General features: G+C 38.0%; 1 protein-coding gene across 1 annotated transcript in view; it reads left to right on the top strand.

Annotated features, from left to right (window-relative positions):
• The first annotated feature begins 761 nt into the window (after nt 1-761).
• Nucleotides 762-26,303, top strand: part of LOC150077626 (aminopeptidase O-like) — a 407,406-nt gene continuing 381,864 nt past the window's right edge. Inside the window, exons 1-2 of the mRNA XM_090385969.1 lie at nt 762-1,438; nt 5,876-6,042. Of these exons, the coding sequence (XP_090242095.1) occupies nt 762-1,438; nt 5,876-6,042 (844 nt within the window). The remainder of the gene's footprint in view (nt 1,439-5,875; nt 6,043-26,303) is intronic.

Genomic DNA, 26,303 nt, shown 5'->3' with positions numbered 1-26,303 from the left:
TCTGATTTAAAGTTATCTTTTTTGGAATTTAACTGAACATTAAAAGTAAAATATCATGTTTAAGAATGACTCGTGTACCTTCTTCAGTTCGGTTTAATTAACACAGAGAAGCGCTTAAGAGGCTTAAGTTCTGCAAATTGCAGTGCTTGGAGAGCAGGCACCTTGAGGTGATCTGATTGAGGTGTATAAGGGCTTGAATAGGTTGAGCAAGCTGAATGCTGATGGGATTCTTCCTCTTGCTCATATTAAGAACCTGAGGGGGCACAGATTCAAATTGAGGAAAGACAGTTGTAGAATATGTTTGCCTTTAGCCAGCGGGTAGTTGATTGCTGGAATAGACTTCTATCTGTTGTTGTGGAAGTTGATAGCCTAAATAAATTTAAAGCTGAGATGGACAGGCATTTGGAATGAATGGAGGGGTGAAATGGGAGGGTTTTTTTTTTTTGTTGGCTGATGCTGCATAAGCTTGCTTTCTTGCATCATATGCCTCTACTAATGCCAAGCGTTCCTTCTGCCAATTGTTGGTTATCTGAAATTTAGAATATGCCATTCTATGATGACAACAGAAGTTGATGAAAATCCTTATTGCATTAATGGTCAGGTACCAATGCAGAGTTCTATTGTCTGTCTGTTTGGAGTTTGCAGTGCAATTAATGTTTTATTGCTTTTTATAGTGTGCTGATGACTCAATTTTTTCATTAAAGTTTATTAAGTAATCTAGTTATTTATTTGATATGTGCTATTTCAGATCTGCATTACCGATGGAAGGAGAAATTGTTTCTAACACAGATCTTCCATTAGTGGCAAATTCAGATGACATTCTTGTAAAGCACTACAGTTTTCACCTCTCTTGTGATTTTGATACAAAGGAATTCAGGGGCCATGTTACGGTGTACCTTGAACCAGTTTATGGCCATGAGAAATGTGTTCATAATATGTTTCATCAAAAGACTACATTAAATAACTCAGTAAATACACAAACTGAATTCATAAAAAAAGGAGAGTCTAAGGCTCAGGAAAACTTAAAGTCAGATTTGGCTAATAAGTGTTCCTATCTAAATGTAAATTTGACTTTAGGAGAAAAGGAGCTCAAGCCATGCACCTCTTTAAAAAAAAAGGATCATGATTATTTGTGTCCTAATACTTTACATATGGAAGATCAGCCTGCAATGAAACAAGAATTTAACTGCATTCTGGACTGCCAGTCAATAGTAGTTCAAAAAGTGGAAGAAGTGGTTTCTTTATCTGCTGAGTCATGTGATATATCAGGTGACCATACCCAATATGAAGATTTACATTATATTGTAGATGACTGGTCATTGAAGATCTGGAAGGATAAAGTGTTTTGTCCTCATCATTTCCCAAGAATTGTACGAATCCATTATCATACTACTCCACATGGTTTATCATTATTATGGGTTAAGGATCAAGACAATCAGTAAGTGTTATATTTTGCAAGAAACATAATATTATGTGGTTTCAAAGTGTGAACAAAAAGTGTAGAAACTGACTATAAACTTCAAATTGTGATGTCGCTTATTTTGACTTATCGCAACATGCTCGGTGACTGATCAAGGCATGTAACACTTGAATCACCCACTGCTCTGTGGTCAGCCTGGATTTTTGTTTATCAAACATTAGAAGGCATTTTAACATTGATAGGTTTCTGTTGAGCTTTCCCCTAATTTGAAAAAAAATTTGATGAAAATTCACTGCTAAGTAAAATCACTCATTTTCAAATGCAAAATATTTAAAAATAACTTTTAGAAAAGATGCTGTGTCATTTGAAAATTTATCAGTGGTTTGCAAAGTTTAAAGAGAGCCACCAAAAGTATTCCTTGCTCTGGTTGCCCTTAAACTTCAACACTAATAATTCAGTAGCTTATATTCATAATATGATCAGAAATGATCAGTTCACAAATATTTAACTCTCCATGAAGTTGCTAAGTAAACTGGTATTTTTTATTGGACATCAATTGATTTTAATGCAAGATTTGGGAATGTGATGCATTTCAGCTAAGTTGGTTCTCTCCCATCCACACTGATGATCACAGAGAGTGGAGGGTTCATGTCAGAATCTTTGCCAATGTGCTGCTTACCCATACTTTGTTTTTTCCATCATTACTGGTGATGATTTATGGCTTTGACCTAGGGGAAAAAAAAAAAAAAAAAAAGGTCCAGTCCTCCAAGGCCCATAACAACAACAAATTCCCTATCAAATGTGAAAATCATACTTATCATATTTTTTGACTCGTAGGGCACTGTTTATTATGAATTTGTCACCGAACCAAGAATATTACAAAACAGTGTTATGGTAATTGAATGATGCTGTTCAGTGAAAACGGCTTTAGGGAATTAGCACATGAATTGTGACAGTGCCACTGCAGAATCAGCTTCCATTCAAGAATTTCTTGTGAAGCATTCCACTGGATTTAGTTCCACAGGTTTCTTTCCCCTAAGATTAAAGCCCCCTTGATTTGCAGTGACCGAGGAAATTATTCAGAACATGACACAGGAACTATTAACAATCTCAAAAGAAGCTATATTTTGCAAGCAATATGCTTCCAGAAGTTGCAGTAGTGTTGGAATCAGTGTATTGGATGGTAAGGAGAGAGACTACTTCAAAGGAGATTCTATCCGAATATCCAGTAAGCTTCATCATTTCCCAAATATTACTTCAGTCTCCAAACTTTTTGATCACACCTACTTATTTATTGAGAGATATTCATTAACAGATAAAGTAAACAACTTGCTTAAAATGATTAAAATTAAAACAATTGTCTTGTGAGTTTTTTACCATATTTTTATTGGATTAGTAAGAAAACATTTTATTTTTAAAGTATTTTAAATAAATCTGCTTATTTAAGTTAATGACTGCTCATTTATCCTAACCTGATTTTTCAGGTTAGGATAATTGAGAAAATAAATACTTTTCTGCATATCTTTCTATATATTAAAAAAGTTTTCCTCCTAGTGATTTTTATTCAGCCAATGGGAGAAGAGGGATGCATGTTATGTGGTAATACATAACAAATACTAAAATATGTAGCAGAACTTTTCTGTGGTAAAACAAGCTTCTGTTTTAGTGTGGTCATGCTAGATAAACCCCATGCAAGCACTTCGTTTATCTATCATGACCATGCGGTACCATTCTTGATTTCCATATGTAACGTATTTATATATTCATAGCTGAGGAAGAGACAACTTCATATCTGACTGCACAATTACCCCCAGGTCTTTTCATTCTTCACTACCCTGAGTGTAGTACCACACAGTTGGTATGTTACTCTGGGGTTTCTGCTACCCATATGCAGCACTTTGAATTTGTCAAATTCAAAATACAGAAGCTTTCGACACACAGTGTCGAAAGCTTCTGTATTTTATTTTATTTTATCAAAAGAAGTGAGCACAGCTAGCAGTGGGGGAAGCCCCCTAGTAAACATTAAAAAAGATTTAATAACTAAAAATTTTAGTTACATTAAATAAGTTGATCAAACTTTGTAGTTTTTGTTTGTTGAACCATTTCTAAGGTTCAACAAACAAAAATGGAATGATTTAATAATGATGGGAATGATATGATAATTATCTATCTGCCGACAATGTATTTTCTGACAGATGCCACCTTTTAAATTTTTCTGTATTTTTTTTAATTTGTGGATGTAATCAACTAATAAACTCCAATTGGTTATACAGTATTTTTTGTTTTCATTTCAATGTAAATAATTCCAGGGGCTCACATCTGGTGAGTATGGACTTGGCACACCCAGCGTCCTGAGCTGGATATCACCATTCTTCTTTGATGATTCCTTTCTACTTCTGACTTGTTTTCTCTCTCTCTCTCTCTCAGGGTAATTCAGAAATTTATTTTTTTGGCTGGTGCAGCATAAGCCTCAGGCTTCCTTGTACCATATGGCTAATAATAATAATATATGTACTATTGAATTATGAGACATAAAATTTTTGCCATCTGTGAAATGCCACATGGGAATGAGACAGTGTCTAATCTTGCCATCTTTCCATACAGCTTTTGCTGGCTATTTGCAAACAGCTGACAAAAAGCAGACATTTACATTGTATCTGTGTTTCTATCTTGCTGATCAGTGACTTTGTAAGTTCTAAAAAATATAACTTGCTTTATTATTATGATTATTATTATTGGTTTCTCTTGTATATTTTTATTTGATAATTTTTGATATAGTTTAGTCAGTTATAATTAATAGACACCATTTTCAGTGTAGTAAAAAATTTTAAATTAATATTTTATAATTAAAAAAAAGGGGTGTCTCACAGATGTCACAAGTGCTTTTTTTTTAAATTGAGGGAATGAGTGGCTGCAGATTAATAAACATATTTTAAAATATAACCTAGAAAATAAAAATGCACACAGCATGTCTTTCTGTCTGATGCTGGCTATTCTGTTAAGCAGAAGGTATGCTACTAGTCCCTTGTTATTGATTGACTGATGCAATGCTATTATTTCAGACCTTTTTGGAGTCCTAAAAGAATAGTATTAATAGAATTTTTCAAAGACAAGCCTGGTCCAGCTGCTCTTCTGGCCTCTTGTTGTCTCCGACTGTTTGTGGTTGGAAGTGATGTAATAGTTTTTTGGTTGTGTTTTTCTGACTATTAGCATTAATAGAGGCATATGATGCAAGAAAGCAAGCTTATACAGCATCAGCCAAATAAAAAAAAAAAAACTTCCCATTTCACCCGTCCATTCACTCCAACTTTTTGTCTACTTCTGCCTTGGATTTATCTTAACTGTCAACTTCTACGACAGATGAAAGTTTGTTCCAGCAATCAACTGGCTAAAGGCAAATTTCTGCCCAACTATTCTACAACTGTCTTTCCTCATTTTGAATTTATGCCCCCTTAGGCAATTAATCTGGACAAGAGGAAGAATCCCATCAGCACTGGCTTGCTCAAACCATTCAAAGCCTTATACACCTCAATCAGATCACCTTGGAGGTGCCTAGTCTCCAGACACTGCAATTTGCAGAACTAAAGCCTTTCTTGGTAACAGCAACTATTTGTTCCACTCACTCTCGTTGCCCTTCTCTGTACTTGTTCCAGCAGCTCTATATCATTTCCTGAAATGAGGCCTCAAGGCCTGTACACAGTACTCAAGGTGTGGCCTGACCATTGTCTTGTACAAGGGAATAATCACCTCCTTATCTCTGATAGCAAAATTCCTATATATCATTGACAAGACCCCGTGAGCTACTCTTGTAGCCTGTCTGCACTGCTCAGAAAACTTCATATCTGACTGCACAATTACCCCCAGGTCTTTTCATTCTTCACTACCCTGAGTGTAGTACCACACAGTTGGTATGTTACTCTGGGGTTTCTGCTACCCATATGCAGCACTTTGAATTTGTCAATGCTAAACTTCAGTTGCCACCTCTCAGCCCATCTGCTCAACTTTTCCAGATCCTGTTGCAGTAGTGCACTATCATGACTATAATTAACAATGTGATCAACCTAGGGGCTCACATCTGGTGAGTATGGGCTTGGCACACCCAGGGTCCTGAGCCGGATATCATCATTCTTCTCTTTCTTGGTGATTCCCCTTCTACTTTTGACTCTTGTTTTCTCTCTCTCTCTCTCTCAGGGTAATTCAGAAATTTTTTTTTTTCTGGTGCAGCATAAGTTTCAGGCTTCCTTACACCATATAGCTAATAATTATAATAATATCGTCAGCAAATTTGGACATTAAGCCTGATATACCTTCATCGATATATCATTTATAAATACAGAAAACAACAATGGGCCCAAAACGGACGATTAATGCTAATAATAATAATAATATAGAACTCCTGAAATTAAGCATAGTATTGTTTTAAATTTATAAGCTTATGCTATCTGTTTCTTCTAGGAACTGTGTTTATACATATGGAGCATGGATAAATAATAGATCACTCTTTCCTTGTCAAGAGCCTCCCATTGCCATGGCAACGTGGGAAGCTGTAATTGTTGTTCCAGAAACAGCTGTAGCTCTAATGAGTGGAGATGAAGAGCCCATTATTTCTGTTCTGCAGAATGGTGTGTGTGTGTGTGTATATGATCCTTTATTTATTTATTCTTTAAATTTGTTATTCATTCTGAGGTACATATAATGCAAGTTGATTCTTTGCCTTATTTCATGAAACACCTTTTATAGTAAAACATTATTATTTTTTTTTTATCTGTGGGCCACAGAACAAAATTCTTGAGAATTATGTGATAATAGAATTTTATTTGACATATAATTGATATATATATTTTTTTGAGGAAATTAATTAAATGAAACAAATACTTATTTGTGATAATTGTCAGTTGAATGACTGAATTCCAATTCAGCTTTTCTCTGTCAGATCCATTGTATTGATATAATGAAAAATCTAGTGTGTGTATATATGATCTGAAATCTGCCCTGCCATGGAATATTGTTCCCACATTTGAGGCGGTGCCCCCCAAAACCTCTCTCCCAGGCTTCTAGATTCCATTCAAAAGAGAGCAGTTAGGTTAATTGTTAAAGTCTCTCAATTCTCTGTCTTATAGACATTCTGTTTCTGCTGCATGCCTGTTCTGTAGATCCTTTCATGTATATATAGAAAAGACTATTCTTCTGAATTGGCTTCTATAATTTCTGCTCTCTATCTTCTAAACCAGTCTGAACACGTGCTGCAACCACAACATCCTTTTACTGTCTAACTTCAAACTCAGGGAACCAACTTTTCTTCTTCCTTTTTTATTCATTCAACTTCTGTTTTCCGGAACAATCATCCTTATATGTATTTCCTGAAAATTACCATCTACAGAAATTCAAGTCTAATATAACAGATATCTTCTTTTATCCTCTCAACCTTCAAGCCATGCATGGTACTAAATACTATAGGTTCTAATACCTCTCGTGTTTGAGGTTTTCATAAAAAAAAGGAAAAAAAAAATTAAAGAACAAACATGATGAAGGCGGCATCTTCTAAGGACTTCCACTGCTGTTTTAGATCCTGGAAATCCCAAATAGAGTGCTGCATAGGTGTGGCTGGAAAGTACTTTGAAGGGGATAAACATTGAATTTGTTATATTTAAAATAATAAATGATTTAAAACATTTCTAGCCAATTCTTTCTCTGAAATAACAGCTTCTACAACATATGACTCATATTTTCAGACTATTAAAACTCATGCTGAACAGTGCTGTTGTTGTTGTTGTTAGGTTTGTTGGTGCATCAGCAGCTGTGGCTATAATGCACTGATTTCTGAGCTGAACAGTGCAGGATCAATTTTGCTACTGCCATTTCCTTTCCATGCAACAAACCTTTTACAGAAGATGGACTTCATTTCATCTTATATATGCCGCCTCCGTAGCCAGGTGGGAAGGAGCAGCAGTGCGTAGCACATGCTTCTTGATTAGACCGGGGTTCGAGCCCGTCACCACCAAATACGGAGGATGCGGAAAGATCAAGGGAATGACCACCGCATATTCCCGGAGCAATATGGCCTTAGTTGTTAATGCTCCTAAAAACCATATAACAAACAAACATTTCATCTTATTAACACTCAAGCCAAAAGCATTTCCTGAGCATGACACTCGTTTATGCTTTGTAACACAAACAAATAATTAGCTCACAACTTTATTAAATTGATTCTTAGCCGTGCCTACTCACCTGACAAGGCACAGCCCCTGGGAGGCAGATCACCACTATTTAGCCATTCTAAACTTTACATTCTTTAGTGTTAAATCTTGTGCAAGAAAAACTTTATACTTTCAACAGACCAAATTTAAAACACGAATCCCCTTAATAAATATGAAACTTCAATATATAGATTCTGATCGTAAAAAACCATAAAACTTATTTACAATATATACAATAAAAAATAAATTATAAAACATATTTACACTGTATACAGCCCAAAAAGAAAATATCACCATAAAAATAAAACTCCAAATCCAGTTCTAAATAACAATAAATCCGCAGAGGTGAAGGAATGTTTTACATTTGGTTTTATCCCAGAAAAGCTTCACATACTCAAATGACTCAGTGCCCAATTTTTGCTGTAATTCTATTCTCAAATCATTATATTTTTCACAATTCTTCATGATGTGATTTGTATCCTTAATTACACCACAGGCACAGCATGAATTATTCTCTAAAAACCCAATTATATCAACCTGCTTCTCATACCATGGCTAGTTATCAGTGTAGTAGCAGAGAATCACAACTCAAGCCATCCTCCTTTTTTTCATCACATGTATCCCAGGAAGTAAGGTGTTTGTAACCTGGCCCACAGCAGAACCATCACAATGCTCCTGCCATTGTTGTGTAATCTCATTTTGAAATCTTTTCTTTTCTGCCTTTAAATCTACGCAATTATAAATCATGTCTATTATCACGCATGCCCTTACACCAAATATATCTCTAGAAATGTTATTTTTCGTTACAAATTCTAGTGCTTTTCTTGCAATTACTGAATCAATTGGCTCCCTATCCAAAATCTGCAGGGCATCATTTGAGATGGTTCTGCAGGCCAGGGTCACAACAAGGAGGGCAAATTGCTGGGCAGATACAAGACTCCTTCAAACATGACTGTTCTTAACATGGTGCCCCCCATGTTCCACAAGCATATGTGATGATTGGTACAAAGATACATTTATATAACAAGCCATGGGACCTTCTCCAAACAATTGCTCTCTTTTTCTAGCGTTTTGTCTAGGATGAGTACTACCTTTTTTTCATAAACTCTCCTCTGCTTGCAACATTACTGCTGATTGCTCACAGTGTCACTGCCTTCCCTGTTCGCAGTGTCACTGCCACCCTCACTAGCAATGTTACTGCTAACCCTGCTAGCAAAAGCGAAAAATAATTAAATTCACTTCTTCAATGAATAAAAATACAATATCAGACTAATCTGGAGAAAAATGAAACAGTTAAATGGTAAATTTCCTCTGATATCTACTCCACTCTTAACTGAAATAGAGAGGAACTCTCTAGTCCTAGAGAAATCTCAACTGCACTAGGGTTTGTGTTTTCTCTGTTGTCCTCCTAAACCCTTCCAGTTTCAGAAAATTAAAGATGTAACTAAGAAATCCAAACTGAATTTCATCGACACATGTGGTTTGCCTTATAATCAACCATTTGAACTGCAGTAGTCAAACGTAGTTGGCCCTGATGGGGTATTATTATGTAATGCTCCAAAATTTAGATCATAAATTATATCTTCATTGGTGCCTCCGTAGCCAGGTGGGAAAGAGCAGCAGTGCGTAACACACGCTTCTTGATTAGGCCAGGGTTCGATCCCGGCACCACCAAATACGGAGGATGCGGAAAGGTCAGGGAATGACCACCACATATTCCCGGAGCAATATGGCCTTAGTTGCTAATGCTCCTAAAAACCAAATAACAACAAATGTATCTTCACTTTGAATTCGATTGAAAAAGATTTTTGATCTTTTTCAATCGAATCTTCACAGACAATCCTAAAAATTGGATTTCCTTACAATCCTAAAACCTGGTAAAGCTCATTCTGTTCCTCACAACTGTAGACTGATTTCTTTTATCAACTATCTGAGCAAAACCCTCAAAAATGATTCATCTTTGTCTCACTTGGTATCTTGAGTCTCAAAACTAGACTAACAATCAGTTTGGATTCTAAAAAAATCATTTATTATTGGGTCCCATGATTAAAGTTGAAGAAAACATCAGGAATGCATTCATCAAAAATGAATATCTCATGAAAATGCTTTTTACACCAGCACGTTATAGCCTTATTTGCTAATGCACCAATAAAATCCAAACTAGCCAACCTTTAACAGCACATGGCATTTTGGCATCTCAAAGTATCTACATTCTTTTGGCATGCGAGGCCATTTACCATATTTAATCCAAAATTTCCTTCTTCAAAGATCTTTCAAGTTCATTAACAGCAAACTTGCTCAAAAAATTTTGTCCTAGAAGATGGAATAACACAAGGAGTCTGTTTTCAGCGCCACTCTATTTGCCTTTACACTGATACCCAATTTCCTGTCATTCTCAAAACATGAACTGCATTGAATAAGAATGGCAATTATCAATAAAATGCATCCAGATATCAATGACACAAAACGGTAATAGACTATCCAGCCAGAAATCTACTGCTATTTGCTTCTGTAACCAGACGTAAAATGCATTCTGAACCTGAACTTTAATAGGATAACCATCTTCTTCCAATAGCAAATAGTATTTGTGTACTAGGCTTCATTTTTGACAGAAACTTAAACTATAAAATGCATAATGAACATCTCTGGAGACTGCTTGTCAAAAAAAGACTGTGTACCCTGTATGCATGAAAGATATTTTACGTGCAAACATCTTTAACAAAAATCGGAACCATTTTAAAATCGAACAGCTAGAACTGAAGTAGTAGTAGTGGCATGTGATGCAAGAAGGCAGGTGTATAAGCTTATGCAGCATAAACCAAAAAAAAAAAAAAAAAATTCACACCATTCCCTCCAAATGCTTGTCCAGTTCCTTAAATTTATTTAACCTATCAACTTCCACAACAACAGATGGAAGTTTGTTCCAGCAATTAACCACCCGCTGGCTAAAGGCGAATTTCCGCACATCTATTCTACATATGTCCTTTTTTAATTTGAATTTATGCTTCCTTACGTTCGTAATCTGAACAAGTGGAAGAATCCCATCAGAATTCATTGTGCTCAACCCATTCAAGGTCTTATACACCTCAATCAGATCACCTTGCAGGTGCCTAGTCTCCAGATGCTGCAATTTTCAGAAATTAAGAATTTCTTGGTAAGATGACCCCTTCGTTCCCCTCACCAATCTTGTTGCCCTTCTCTACACACTCAAGCAACTCTACATCTTTCCTAAAATGAGGCATCCAGACATATATGCAGTATCAAGGTGTGGACTGACCATTGCCTTATTCAAAGGGATAATCACCTCCATTTCCCTACTAGCAAAATTCCTGTATATCATTGACAATACCCCGTGACCTGCTCTGACAGCCTGTCTGCATTGCTCAGAAAACTTCATAACTGACTGCCCAATCACTACCAGGACTCTCATTTTCTACCACCCTAAGTGTAGTACCACACAGTTGGGACATTCCTCTGGGGTTACTTCTACCCGTATGCAGAACTTTGCATTTTTCAATGTTAAATTTCAGTTGCCACTTCTCAACCCATCTGCCCAAATTTTCTAGATCCTGTTGCAGTAGCACACTGTCTTCTCTCACTCAACCACCCTTTTATCCATTGTAGCAACTTGCCCTTAATACAATACTGCTGCAATTTGTACAGTAATCTAGTTCCTTTGTAACCACATCATAGTATCCAATCATATTTGTCAGACAAGACTTTCCCTTAACAAACCCATGCTGTGTCTGAATTATTGCTAATCATCCACCCCCAGGTGCCTTTCTTATGTTTAACTTCAACAATTTCTCCTCCACTTTGCTCTCAGTTATTACAAAATCATTAAGCACTCTGTTACAGTTTGATAAACTTCTGGCATTTTCCTCCCTTAATAACTTCTCATGTGTGAATGTAGATGCAAAATACTCATACAGATTATCAGCTATCTGAGCAGGTCATCAACAGTCGCACCATCGATATCAAGTGGATCAATCTGATTCATCTCCTTCCTTTTAGAGTTTATATAAGTAAAGAAGTCTTTGCTGTTTTTCTTAGCATCCTTTGAAAGATTTCTTGTAATCTACCTTCACTTGCCTAATCTCCTTTGTGACTTGATTTCAGACTAGCTTATGTCTGCCATAGGCTTCTGTGCCGCTTTATAATTTATATGTATCCCATGCATTTTTCTTCTCTGTCACAAGTCTCAATAGTTCATCTGATACCCATTTAGGCCTAAACCTGAACAATATTTCTTAATTGATATGAAAAGCCTAGTAGCTTCCACGATTAATTCCTTGAATGCTTCCCACTTAGAATTTACTGTTGGTAATAACATCAGTTGGTCCCACTGTACAGAATTTAAAAATGTCTGAGACCACCATAGTCACCTTTATGGAAGCAAAAACCCTTCCCTTTACCCCTGATGTTAGTTACATCTTTGAGTAAATCCCATATCAGCACACTATGATCACTGCCACGTGGTGGTTCCTTTATTTGCAAATTCTTAATGCACGAATAATCACTGCTGATAACCAGATCAAGAGTGTTCATGTTTTCACATCAACAATTTTCTGAACAATGAAAGGGACTGAATGCTACACTGTTATAGCTTTGGTGTGCAGTGATGCCGAAGTCAAATGTAGTGCATTGTCAGGAGTTTTGAGCAGCAAAAATGACAAATATTATCGAGATTGCATAAAAGACAAACAGAAAATCAAGTTAGATTTAGCAGTTACTTCAACCAGCAATGTACCTAAGTGAGTATTAATTATGTACAATGGAACATTTCTGCAATTGTGGAGCAGATGAGTTTAAATGATCAAGGTTCTTTTCCTTACACCGACTGCTATTTACATAAGAACGTGAATTGAGAGTTAGAAAGGATATTTATGAAAAATGATTTCTGTTCTTTATGCCATATTTTCAATTGTCTATGGTTTGAAAATGACACAGAAACCAGCTGCTAAAGATGCACCATTGATACGCTTGCATTTCCTGATGTTGATGTCGATGGGATCCTTGTGTATAATAGCTGCAGAGGATCACTTAAGAACAGCACCATCCAGCTCTAAGTTGAACAGCTTTGTCTACCCAGAAATTCCATTGCATTTACCAAAGTTGGATTTACTAGTAAAGAGGCTTATTTCTCCTCGGTTATTGTTCATGCAAATAAGGTGCATGAACATAAGAACAATACAGCATTCTGGGCCAAGTGATCAATGTGCATGTTTCAGTCAAAACACGATGGTCAGTCGCATGCCATGGGAGAATGACTGAAGCAGGCACATTGATCACTTGGCCCAGAATGCTCTATTGTCCATAGGCATGTCTCAGGTGCCTTATTGATGCATATAAAGTGCAAGAAAATATACAAGTCCAACTTATTTGATCGGGTTAGTAAGAAAGTGAGTGGTTCAAGCGTGGCTTCAATATTTGGTCGACATGCTTTTCTGTTGATTGTATCAAATCGCAATAGATCATTCATTCTTTGATGATAATCACATGGAAATTAATTTGGCTAAAGATGAAATAAGGGAAGCAGTTTCGATCAAGGAAAGGTCTCACCTCCCAACACCAAATGTTGTGGAGTGACGATAAATATTGAATTGTCCCAGGAGGAACTATTGTACCACAAAGCATACTGTTTGATGAGCAAGCAGAGGAACTCTCCTTTCCTTTATGTGTGACTCCATTCATGATGGCATGATTGAAATCAGACAATCTGACCGATGTGGCATTACTCTATATCATCTCTTTTACGTAGCAATAAAGATAATGGGATTGAGAAGGAGAGATTCTTTGGCAGAGGTAAAAATACATAGGTAAATATACAAAACTGACCTGCAAGTAAGTAGTTTTTTTTTTTTTTTTTTTTAGTTAGTTGTTGGTGCATCGGCTTCTATGGCCATAATGCACCGCCCAAGATTGTTGCAGTACTCTGATCCAAGCCTGAGGCGGGATTCAAACCCACGACCTTTGGGTTGCCAGGCAGGCAACCCAAAGGTCGTGGGTTTGAATTACTCACCCGGCTAGCCCGGTCGGCTGCAAGTAGTAGTAGTAGCATGTGATGCAAGAAAGCAAGTGTATGAGCTTATGCAGCATCAGCCAAAAAATTTACACAACCATTCCCTCTAAATGTTTGTCCAGTTCCTTCTTCATCATCATCAGCCATTTTCAATCCACTGCAGGATGAAGGCCTCTCTACCAACTTTCCAGTTCCTTCTGTTTTGAGCACAGGCCATCCATTTACTACCCACAAACTCATGAATTTCATCTGTCCGTCTCCGCCTTTGTCTTCCAGGTTTTCTTCTAGCTCCTCTTGGGTATCATTCTGTTATTTTCTTAGCCCATCTGTCATCATGTCTTCAAGCTATGTGTGCTGCCCAAGACCATTTTAGTTCTTTAGTTTTGATAAGAATGTCCTTTACTTGAGTTTGCTGCCTAATCCATGTGTTTCTCTTCTTATCTAACAGTCTGATTCCCAATATAATTCGTTCCATTCTTCACTGTGTAGTTCTCAGCTTCTCTTCCATTCTTTTGGTGAGTGCCCAAGTTTCACTTCCATAAGTCATGGTGGGGAGTATACGCTGGTTCATTATTTTACATTTCAGACAAACTGGGATATTGCTCTTCAGTATGTGACTATATTTCGTGAATGCTATCCATCCAAAATTTATTCTTCTCTTGACTTCCAGCCATTTATCATTATTACAGCTAATAACTTGTCCCAGATAAGTATATAACTCCACCTTTTCAATTACTGCTCCTTCAATCATTATTTCCCTTTCTGTGGCATACTTGTTCATCATTACTTTTGTTTTAGCCATATTCATCTTTAATCCAAAATCCTTACTAACTGTGCATAACTGATTAAGATTTTCCTCTAATTCTTTGGGATTGTGGCTTATGACAACAATGTCAACTGCAAATTGTAAATGGTTTAGGTACTCTCCATTCACATTGACTCCTTTCTGCGACCAGTCTAATCTTCTGAAAGCTTCCTCAAGGGAAGCAGTAAACAGCTTCAGAGATATTGTGTCTCCTTGTCGAACTCCTTTCTCGATTTTAAATTTCCTACTCTCTTTGTCTAGTCTAATAAAGGAGGTAGCACTCTGATATATTTTCTTCAAAATCATAATATGTTGGGTATCTATGCCTTGTCTTTCCAGTGTCTGAAACATTGCCTTATGCTGTATGGAGTCAAATGCCTTTTCATAATCCACAAATGCCAGGTATAATGGTGTTTTATATTCATTTGCTTTCTCCATTAGCTGTGATATTACGTGAAGGTGATCCATAGTTGAGAATCCTGTCCTAAAGCCAGCTTGCTCTTTTGGTTGATTCTCATCAAGTATTCTTTCTAATCTGTTAGTAATGGCCCATGTGAACAACTTGTAGATGTGGGATAACAAGCTAATTGGTCTATAATTTCCAATTTCTGATTTATCTCCTTTCTTAAGCAGCAAAACTATGATTGCATTATTCCACTGCTTAGGTGTCACACCTTTTCTAATGCACTTTGTGAAGAACCTTGCCAGTTTTTGTGTTATATCTCTTCCTCCCAATTTTAACAACTCTACAGTAACTTCATCTTCCCCCGGGGCTTTCTGATTCTTCATTTTCTTCCATGTATATTCTTACCTCATCAGGAAGAATATCAGGTATGTCATATGTGTTGCTACTTTGCAATCCATCTTCCCCACTGCTGGCATCATTCCCTCCTCCTTGTATAATTCTCTATAGTAGTTTTCTGCTATTTGAATTATGCCTTCTCTGCTGTTTATAAGTACGCCATCGCTATTCTTCAGTTTCAGTATCATTTGTCTTTCTGTATTACTGCTCATGGCTGCTGATTTAAATCCTTTGTTTTCCCTTAATGCTTGTTCTACTTTTCTTGTGTTAAATCTTCTTATGTCTTCTCTGAATCTCTTTCTAATGGCTTTGCATAACTCAGTATACTCAATTTTTTCCTTGTTAGTGTTTATCTTGCTCTTCATTTTTCGCCTTCGGTTCATCATAACAAGTGTTTCTTGACTAATTTTTTCTTCTTTGGATTTCTTTTTCCCTATAGGTTTCTTGGGCTTTATCACTTTCAGAAAGTTGTATATTTCTCGTCGATATCTTGGTCCTGAGCAGTCTGCAGAAGCTCAAACTTGTTTTTAAGTTCCAGTACATACTGCTTTTTCTCCTCTTCTGTTATCTCAAAGACCTTTGTATTATTTACTCGAGTCAGTTTTTTACTTTCTTCTTACATCTATATCAAGTGTGCATCTTACCATTCTGTAATCACTTCCAACATTTCCCTTATTCAGGATGATAACATCATTCACAATATATCTTCTGTTAGTTAGGATAAAGTCAATTTCATTACTTGTTAATCCATTTGGACTCTTCCATGTCCACTTTCTGTTCACCCTTTTCTTGAAAAAAGTGTTCATTACTGACAATCCTTCAGATTCTGCAAATTCCACAAGTCTTTCACCTCTTTTATTTCTTTCACCAATTCCAAAATTTCCTATAGTTCCTCTTTCTGCACTGTTTTGCCTTTTTCCAACCTTAGCATTGAAGTCCCCCATAATAATAGTGTAGTGGGTTTTTTGCTCATCTAGAAGACTCAATTTCGGTGTACATTTCTTCAACCTCTTCATCATCATCATGGCTCGATGTTGGTGCATAAATCATTATAATCTTTAGCTTGTACCTCATAGAAATCTTGAGTATTAGTCTTGACACCCTTGGTGATGTACTTTTGAATTCCAAATGTTTTTTAAATCTTTATGGACCAGAAACCCAACTCCACCTTCACTCCTTTCACTGTTTCCATTGGTGTACAGCAGATTTCCACTTGATAAACTTATAAGTGATTCATTTCTTCTTGTTGTTTCAGCCAAACCGATGATATTCCAATTCACATTTTCTAATTCCTTTTCCAGCTCTAATATCCTGTCTTCACCGATGAGTTATCTTACGTTATAACAGGTCAAGTTCAGTTTCCATGCATGGCAGCCTGGTCGTACCCAGAGATTCCTAGCACCCTCTGCTTCCACTCTGATCCTCTCGCTGCCGTAAGAGGGAGAGTGAAAGCTGCTGGGGACTGAGGGCCATTTGTTTTGTCGGGCTGTCATATGCTGGAGGGTTTGGTCTTTTCCTCTTCACGCTGACCAGGCGTTTTGAAGAGAACCATTCTACACGTTTGTTGCCACCTAAGTGACGTAACAGAGCTTACCATCGCGAAGGTGTGCATGAGTGGATCTTAGTGAGGCAGGCCAACCGGACTTCTGCTAAATCTTCCGTAATAGAGAGATATTGGATCCATCAGTGTTTTAAGCTGAGTGTCTGATAACACAAAGGATACCTGTTCCCCTCTAAGCCCCTGTTCCCCTCTAAGTTCCTCTTTAAATTTATTTAAGCTATCAACTTCCACAACGACATATGGAAGTTTGTTTCAGCAATTAACAATCCGCTGGCTAAAGGCAAATTTCTGTCTTTCCTCAATTTGAATTTATGCCACCTTAGGTTCGTAATCTGAGCAAGTGGAAGAATCCCATAAGAATTCAGAGTGCTCAACCCATTCAAGGCCTTATAGACTTCAATCAGATCACCTCGCAGGTGCCTAGTCTCCAGCCACTGCAATTTGCAGAACTTAAGCCTCTCTTGGTAAGAGGATCCCTTCATTCCCCTGACCAATCTTGTTGCCCTTCTGTGTACTTGCTCAAGCAATTCTACATCCTTCCTAAAATGAGGCCTCCAGACCTGAATACAGTACTCATGGTATGACCTGATAATTGCTTTCTACAGAGGGACAATCACGTCCTTTTTTCTGCTAGCAAAATTCCTGTATATCATTGAAAAAAACCTCATGACCTGCCCTGGCCGCCTGTCTGCATTGCTCAGAAAACTTCATATCTGACTGCACAATTACTCCCAGGTCTTTTTCATTTTCTACCGCCTTAAGTGTATTACCACACAGTTGGTACGTTTCTCTGGGGTTACTTCTAACCATATGCAGTACTTTGCATTTGTCAAGGTTAAACTTCAGTTGCCACTTCTCAGCCCATCTGGCCAAATTTTCTCGATCCTGTTGCAGTAGTAAACTGCCATTACTGTTATTAACAACCCTGCCAACCTTTGTATCATCTGCAAACTTCGACACTAAGCCTGATATACCTTCATCAATATTATTCATAAATAAACAAAACAACAGTGGACCCAACACCGAACCCTGTGTGACTCCACTAATAACATTAGTCCACAAAGAGCAGCACCCATTGATTACCACCCTCTGTCTTCTCCCACTCATCTATCCTTTTATACATTGTAGCAATTTACCGTTAATACCATTCTGCTCCAATTTTAGCCTTCCATTCACACCAATGTGAAAAGCTTTCCTGAAATCCAAGTATATGATATCAAAATAATTTTTTGCATCCAGTTCCTTTGTAAGCACATCATAATAATCAATCAAATTTGTCAGACTAGACTTTTCCTTAACAAACCCATACTGTGTCTGAATTATTGCTGCAGTCTTGTCTAGATGATCCTGCAATGTATCTTTAACCAGTGACTCCATTATTTTACCTGGAACAGAAGTTAAACTAAATGGTCTGTAATTACTTGTGTCACCCTTCGATCCCCCTTTGTGAACTGGGGATATATATGCACATCTCCAGTCCGTGGGAACCTCCTGAGTCCAAGGATGCTGTCATAATTATGGCTAAGTGTTTGCTTAGTTGCTTTGCCGCCTCCTTTAATATAACTGGATAGATCCCATCCACCCCAGGTGCCTTTCTTATGTTTAACTTGAACAGCTTCTCCTCTACTTTGCTCTCAGTTATTACAAAATCATTAAGCACCCTGCTACAATTTGATAACCTTCTGGCATTTTCAAACCTTAATAACTCCTCACGTGTGAATGTAGATTCAAAATACTCATTCAGTTTGTTTGCTCTCTGAGCAGAACCATCGATATCAAGTGGACCAATCAGATTCATTCCCTTCGTTTTATTGTTTATGTAAGTAAAGAAATCCTTGCTGTTTTTCTTACCATCCTTTGCGAAAGATTTCTCGTAATTTGCCATCGCCTGCTTAACCTCCTTTGTGACTTGATTACAGCTTATATCTGTCATAGGCTTCTGTGTTGCCTGATAATTTATATGCATCCCATGCATTTTTCTTCTCTGTCACGAGTATCATTAGCCAGGTGGGAAGGAGCAGCAGTGCGTAGCACACGCTTCTTGATTAGACCGAGGTTTGAGCCCGTCACCACCAAATACGGAGGATGCGGAAAGATCAAGGAATGACCACCGCATATCCCAGAGCAATATGGCCTTAGTTGCTAATGCTCCTAAAAACCAAATAATAATATAATAACGAGTATCATTAGTTTATTTGATAACCATTTAGGCCTAAACTTTGAACAATATTTCTTAATAGGTTTGAAACTTTTAGTAGCTTCCATGATTAATTCCTTGAATGCTTTCCACTTAGAATTTGCTGTTGGTAACATCATCAGTTGATCCCACTGTACAGAATTTAAAAACTGTCTGAGACAACTGTACTCATCTTTACGGAAGCAAAAACCCTTTCCTTTACCCTTGATGGTAATTATATCTTTAAGTAAATCTCACATCAGTACACTGTGATCACTGCCACCTAGTGGTTCCTTTATCTGCGAATTCTTAATACATGAATGATAACCAGATCAAGAGTATTACCCTCTCTGGTTGCCTGTCGAACATGCTGCTGCAGAAAACATCCATCCAATAAATCCACAAAAGTCTTACTTGTGTGAGAGTGACCAACCCACAAGTTCCAGTAAATATCTGGGAAGTTAAAATCCCACATTATAAGATATTCTGATTTACTAGCCCACTGTATTTCTCTGTACAACTGTTCATTCTTCTCATTCGAGTCATTAGGCCTATAACACCCTCCTACTCTTGTTATTGCTTTCGCAGTGCTTATGTCACACCAAACTGACTCAACAGTGCACTGTTCATCTATATCAACTGGATTCACTTTATTTGATTTTATGTTTTTCTTAATTAACAGAATAACACCTCCTCCCTTCCTATCCTGTCTATCCTTTCTGTACACATTGTACTCCTCAAATTCCAATTCTGCATTCCTAATATCTGTGTAACACCACATTTCTGATATCCCAACATTAACCGCCTTTGATGTCTTGACCAACACTTCAAATTCATTAAATTTATTTACTATACTTCTAGCATTGGTATAATGCACCTATTCTTATTCTTAGTTTCCCTAACACATCCCATATACCAACCTGCTTCACGATGATTGCCATCAGTCCCCTGGCGCCTCCATAGCCAGGTAGGCAGGAGCAGCAGTTCGTAGCACGTGCTTCTTGATTAGACCGGGGTTCGAGCCCGTGCCTACCAAATACGGAGGATGCGGAAAGGTCAGGGAATGACCACCACATATCCCCGGAGCAATATGGCCTTAGTTGCTAATGCTCCTAAAAAACAAATAACAATAAACATCAGTCCCTGAAACCCCAGCACCCCTCGCTCCAGGCTACTGCTTATTCTAATAGAAGTAGTGCAAGAATCGCCTTAACCTCTGCCTGCAGCTACTTTTAACCTTTTAGTCTGTGAATACCCCCAAGCTAGCAATTTTCCGGCCCACTAACACTGCCTCGATAGCATCAGCAAATATTCTTGCACCCTTTCTATTTAAGTGTATCCCATCCCTGTAAAAGCAGTCTCTTCTTTTAACAAGCACAGACCACGCTACAAAAAATTCTACCCCTTGAGCCTTGCACATTCCCTCCATGTCCGAATTGATTGACAAGGTTCTCATCATGTACTTCCTCCTATCGTGTCTGGGCAGAATTGCAGACACTTTCAAATTCAACCCTAACTCACGACTTTTTTGCAACATTGACCTGCACTTGTTAAGTAAATCTGCAGATCTCCTACTCTTAATGTCATTTGTGCCAACGTGTACAACAAATCACCTTTTGTGCCCTTAAAACACGATATATGCTTTACAATGTCATCAGCTTTTGCCCCTGGCAGACATACCCTGGTCCTATTCCATCTATCCTTTTTACACAGTATATTACCCCTCTCACTGACAGTAGAGTCACCAACAATAACTAGTTCCTTTGGGACCAGTGCATTTTGCTTTGGAGATTGCCACTCTTTTGCCTGATGCCCAGGAGTGAGCTCTGGCGTTGAGTTGGGCAGCTCAGAGCTTGACGGGCCCCTTATAATAATTTCTTCGATGGCATCTACCCTTCACCTCAAGCTCTCATAGACGCTCATTAGAACGCTGAGTTGACACCTAATTTCTAGACACTTTCTGCACCTGGCACACACACAAAGACATCCTCCTTGGGTAGATCATGTTCTGTTCCAGAGAGTTCGGCAAACATTTCACAAGTTGCACATTTTTTTAGGCTGTGATGCGCCGGAGAATTGCACCCCTCAGTTCTCCCCCGAGTCACAGCACTCCTGCTACTTTGTGCCCGTTGCTTTGCTGCTCTAGTCTGGGGCATGATATTTTAAATTAATAAGATCAATAAATTTAATTAATTGTCAATACTATACTATCTAATAGAATCCTAAATGCAGTGATGCATATTACGCTATAGAATTTTATGTTAGAGCTACCCAGTTACCACAATTAAAAATCTAAATTAAAAATAAAAATAACCAGCGTAACTAGAACTATAAGACTACGTATAAAGTACAATTAGGTAAATAAAATGGCAAACACTTATCACTTTTTCGGAGCCTGTAATTCACAGCTGTAAGTTCAATCCAAAGAATCTTCTCTCGCTAAATTCTTTCTCTCTCACTCTGCTTTTCTCACTATATATTTCCCTTTTAATAACATCATGATTTGGGTTTTATTTAATGAAAATTCCATCTTATGACACTATTAAGACACTATTTTTCAACATTTTTAAGTGCTCTACTTGATCTTTCTTCCAGCTGCTTCTGTGACTGCCTGTACACCAGAAACAATGTCATTAGCATTAGCAAGTGCACATGACACAAGAAAGCAAGCTTATATAGCATCAGCCAAAAAAAAAAAAAAAAAAAACCACCCCTTATTTCACTCGCTCCAAATGTTTGTCAAGTTCTGCCTTGAATCTATTTAAGCTATCAACTTCTACAATGACAGATCGAAGTTTGTTCCTGCAATCAACCACCCACTGCCTAAAATCAAACTTCCGCACATCTATCCTACAACTATCTTTTCTCAATTTGAATCTATGCCCTCTCAGGTGATTATTCTGAGCAAGAGGAATCCCATCAGCATTGAGCATGCTCAAACCATTCAAGGCTTTATACACCTCAATGAGATCACCTCGCAGGTACCTACCCTGCAGACACTGTAATTTGCAAAACTTAAGCCTTTCTTTGTAAGAACAACCCTTTGTTCTGTTCACTAATCTTGTTGCCCTTCTCTGTACTCGTTCAAACAGCTCTACATCCTTCTTAAATTGAGGCCTCCAGACCTGTATACAGTACTCAAGGTGTGGCCTGATCGTTGCCTTATATAAGGGGATAATCACCTCCTTATCCCTGCTAGAAAAATTCCTGTATATCATTGACAAGACACTATGAGCTACTCTTGCAGACAGTCTGCACTGCTCAGAAAACTTCATATCTGCCTGCACAATTACCCCCAAGTCCTTTTCGTTCACTACCATTGTCAGTGTAGTACCACAGAGTTGATACGTCACTCTGGGGTTGCTGCTTCACATATGTAGTACTTTACATTTGTCAATGTTAAACTTCATTTGGCACTGCTCAGCCCATCTGCTCAACTTTTCTAGATCTTGTTGGTTGCAGCAGCGTACTGTCATTAGTGTCCTTAACAACCCTGCCAACCTTCGTATCGTCTACAAGCTTGGACATTAAGCTTGATGTCAATATCATTTATAAATACAGAAAACAGCAATGGACCCAATACTGAACCCTGAGGGACTCCACTAATAACATTTGTCCACGATGAGCAGTGTCCATTGATTACCACTCTGTCTTCTCCCACTCAACCATCCCTTTATCCATAGCAGCAATTTGCCTCCAATGCCACACAGCTCCAATTTGTGCAGTAGTCTTCCATGGCCAACAATATCAAAGGCCTTTTTAAGATCCAAATATATGATCTCAAAGATATTCTTTGTGTCCAGTTCCAAGGCGTCTCCCTAGCCATGTGGGAAGGAGCAGTAGTGCGTATCACACGCTTCTTGATTAGACCGGGGTTCGAGCCTGTCACCACCAAATACGGAAGATGCAGAAAGGTCAGGGAATGACCACCGCATATCCTCGGAGCAATATGGCCTTAGTTGCTAATGCTCCTAAAAAAAAAAAAAAAAAAACCAAAGCAAACCATCCAGTTCCTTTATGACTACATCATAGTATCCAATCAAATTAGTCAGACAAGACTATCCTTTAACAAACCCATGCTGTGTCCGAGCTATAACTGAAGTCTTGTCTAGATGATCCTGCAATCTTCTTTAACCAGTGCCTCCATTAATTTCCCTGGAACAGAAGTTAAACTAAGAGGTCTGTAATTACCTGTCTCCCTTTGTGAATTGGGGATACATTTTCACATCTCCAGTCCATGGGTACCTCCCCTGAGTCCAGGGAAGCTCTGATAATTATGGCTTAGGGTTTGCTTACTTCCTTTGCTGCCTCCTTTAATATAACTGGATAGATTCCATCCACCCCGGGTGCCTTTCTTATGTTTATCTTCAACGATTTCTTCTCCACTTTACTCTCAGTTATTACAAGATTATCTAGCTTACTGCCAGAGTTGAATACACTTCTGGAATTCCCATCCCTAAATAACTCCTCATATGCGAATGTAGATGCAAAATATTCATTTAGTTTGTTAGCTACCTGAGCAGGATCATCAACAGTTGAACCATCGATATCTCGTGGACCAATCGGATTCATTCCCTTCCTTCTAGAGTTTACATAAGTAAAGAACTCTTTGCTGCTTTGCTTTGCATCCTTTGCCAAAGATTTCTCTTAATCTGCCTTCGCCTGCCTAACCTCCTTTGTAACTTGGTTACAGACCAGCTTATATCTATTATAGACTTCTGTGTCACATGTTAATTTATATGTATTCTTCTTCTCTGTCACATGTCTAATTATTTCATCTGACATCCATTTAGGCCTAAATTTTGAACAATATTTCTTTGTTGGTATGAAAAGCCTAGTAGGTTCCAAGATTAATTCTTTGAATGATTCCCATTTTGAATTTGCTGTTGGTAACATCATTATTTGGTCCCACCTTATTGAATTTAAATACTGTCTCAGACCACCGTAGTCACCTTTATGAAAGAAAAAACCCTTCCCTTTACCCTTGATGGTAGTTACTTCTTTGAGTAAATCCCACTTCAGCACACTGTGATGACTGCCACCTAGTGGTTCCTTTATCTGCAGATTCTTGATGCATGAAGAATCACTACTGATAATCATAAGGGATGACTTATTGTCATTGATAAAACTCATCCATTGCTGTATTCCACAAGTAAGGATCAATAATAGAGCCCTGTGCTGCTCCTCTTGCCAAATTTTCTAGTAAATTTAGTATACTTAGTAATCACCGTGACCGATCTATCTATAAGGTAATCTCTCATTAACTTATATAATTGTTGAGTACAAGTCTCATCCTACAAAGGAACCTGTCCCATCATAGCTTATCAGATGTCCTCCCACCCCTTAAAGTCAATAAAGACACCTTAGAACATAGTTTTTCAGAGTCTCGTGAATATTCTGCACCTTCTGCTGTACTGTGCTCTGCCTACAGCCATACTGCCTGGGACTACTCAGTTCCCTTTGTACATAGTAAGGGTGATGGGATCATGCTTCTTATCAAAAGCAACCTGAGCACAACGAAAGCTTTCCCGGATTCAGACTTTTTTGCACGCTAGTATAGAATCTGTATGGTGTGAGATTGTTGGAAGCAAAGGTATAATGAGAGTGGGAAAAATCTACTGGGCAGGTGATTGTGAAGATTATGATGAGAGCCTCTATATGCAAATGGAATGGGCAAGTAACCGTGAATGTCTTATTATGGGTGATTTTAATTTGCCTCTAATTGATTGGAGCAAATGGAAAGGAAACTCCACATGGGGGACTAAATTTTTAAATCAATTAGATAATTGCTATTTGTATCAACATGTCAGGGAAAGTATAGAGAAAAGAATACTCTAGACCTCATCATTACCCACGAACCAGATGACATAACAGGGCTGACAGTACAGGAACCAGTAGCAGGAAGTGATCACCGAGTTCTATGGTGGACGATGAAGAGAGAAGTAGCAGTAGCTAAAGGCAAAAGAATGGGTTATAATTTCAGAAAAGGAAATTACGATGCCTTAAGGTGCTACGTGGCTTCTATTAACTGTGTAGATATCTCACAGAGAGTGAATGCAATTGAATTATGGTATACCTTTAAAACATTAATCACAGAAAAACATTAATCACAGGGTTCAAGCCCGTGGCCACCAAATACGAAGGATGCGGAAAGGTCAGGGAATGATTACTGCATATCCCCGGAGTATTATGGCCTTAGTTGCTAATGCTCTTAAAAACCAAAATAACAACAACAAAAAAACTCCATGAGGAGGATTCCTAGTTGGATGAATAATGAAGTTGCCAGATTACTTGAACAGAAAAAGTGAGCATGGAAATGTTACAGAGCAATAAAAAGTACTGAAGCCTATAACAGCTACAAATTAACCTACAGTAGTGCAACAGAAAAGGATAGGCTGGCAAAGGCAGATTATGAGAAATTACTCTCAAAAAGAGCAAAGTGTGTGTGGGTTAAGGAATTCTTTACATATATAAATGCAAAGAACAGAAGGACAAACCGGATCGGACACTTATGTAATGGGCATAGTATTAGATACCCCACCTGAAGTTGCAGATGAATGAACTGCACAGTTACTTTGCATCAATATTTACAGAATAAAAACCCTTTACGTCAATGAGAAATCATGGGAGTGAAGTTGAAAAAAATGTAATTTATGATGTTGAAATTTCACATGTTTATTTAATGAAAAAACTTTTGAGCTTATAGGCCAGTAAGGCTCCTAGGGTTGATGGCATATACCCTATAATCTTAAGAGAGGTGGCAAGTGAGTTCATTCAACCATTGAGGCTAATTATGAGAGCATCACTGGACTTGGGTGTGATTCTGTTGGATTGGGAAAGTGCCAATGTATCTCAAATACATAAGGGCAGTTCTAAGAGTGAAGTGGGAAATTACTGGCCGGTAATTTTTATTATTATTATTATTATTATTATTATTAGCCATATAGTGCAAGGAAGCCTGAGGCTTATGCTGCACCAGCCAAAAAAAAAAAAATTCCTGCGTTACCCTGAGAGAGAGAGAGAAGTAAAAGGGAATCACCAAGAAAGCAAGAAGGAGAAGAATGATGATATCCAGCTCAGGACCCTGGGTTTGCCAAGCCCATACACACCAGATGTGAGCCCCTGGGGATGCACTTCACTCTAACCGGTGATTTTCCCTAACTTCAGAGCCAACCGGGCTAGCCGAGTGGGTAAAGTACCTGCCCGGCAACCCAAAGGTCGCGGGTTCGATTCCCGCCTCGGGCTTGGATCAAAGTACTGCAAAAACCTTGGGAGGTGCAATATGGCCACAGAAGCCGATGCGCCAACAACTACCAAATC

Source organism: Mastigoproctus giganteus, chromosome 12, assembly GCF_048544385.1.
Source record: "Mastigoproctus giganteus isolate SK-2022 chromosome 12, ASM4854438v1, whole genome shotgun sequence".
Taxonomy (NCBI): Eukaryota; Metazoa; Arthropoda; class Arachnida; order Uropygi; family Thelyphonidae; genus Mastigoproctus; species Mastigoproctus giganteus.
This window is presented reverse-complemented; position numbering and strand designations above follow the sequence as displayed.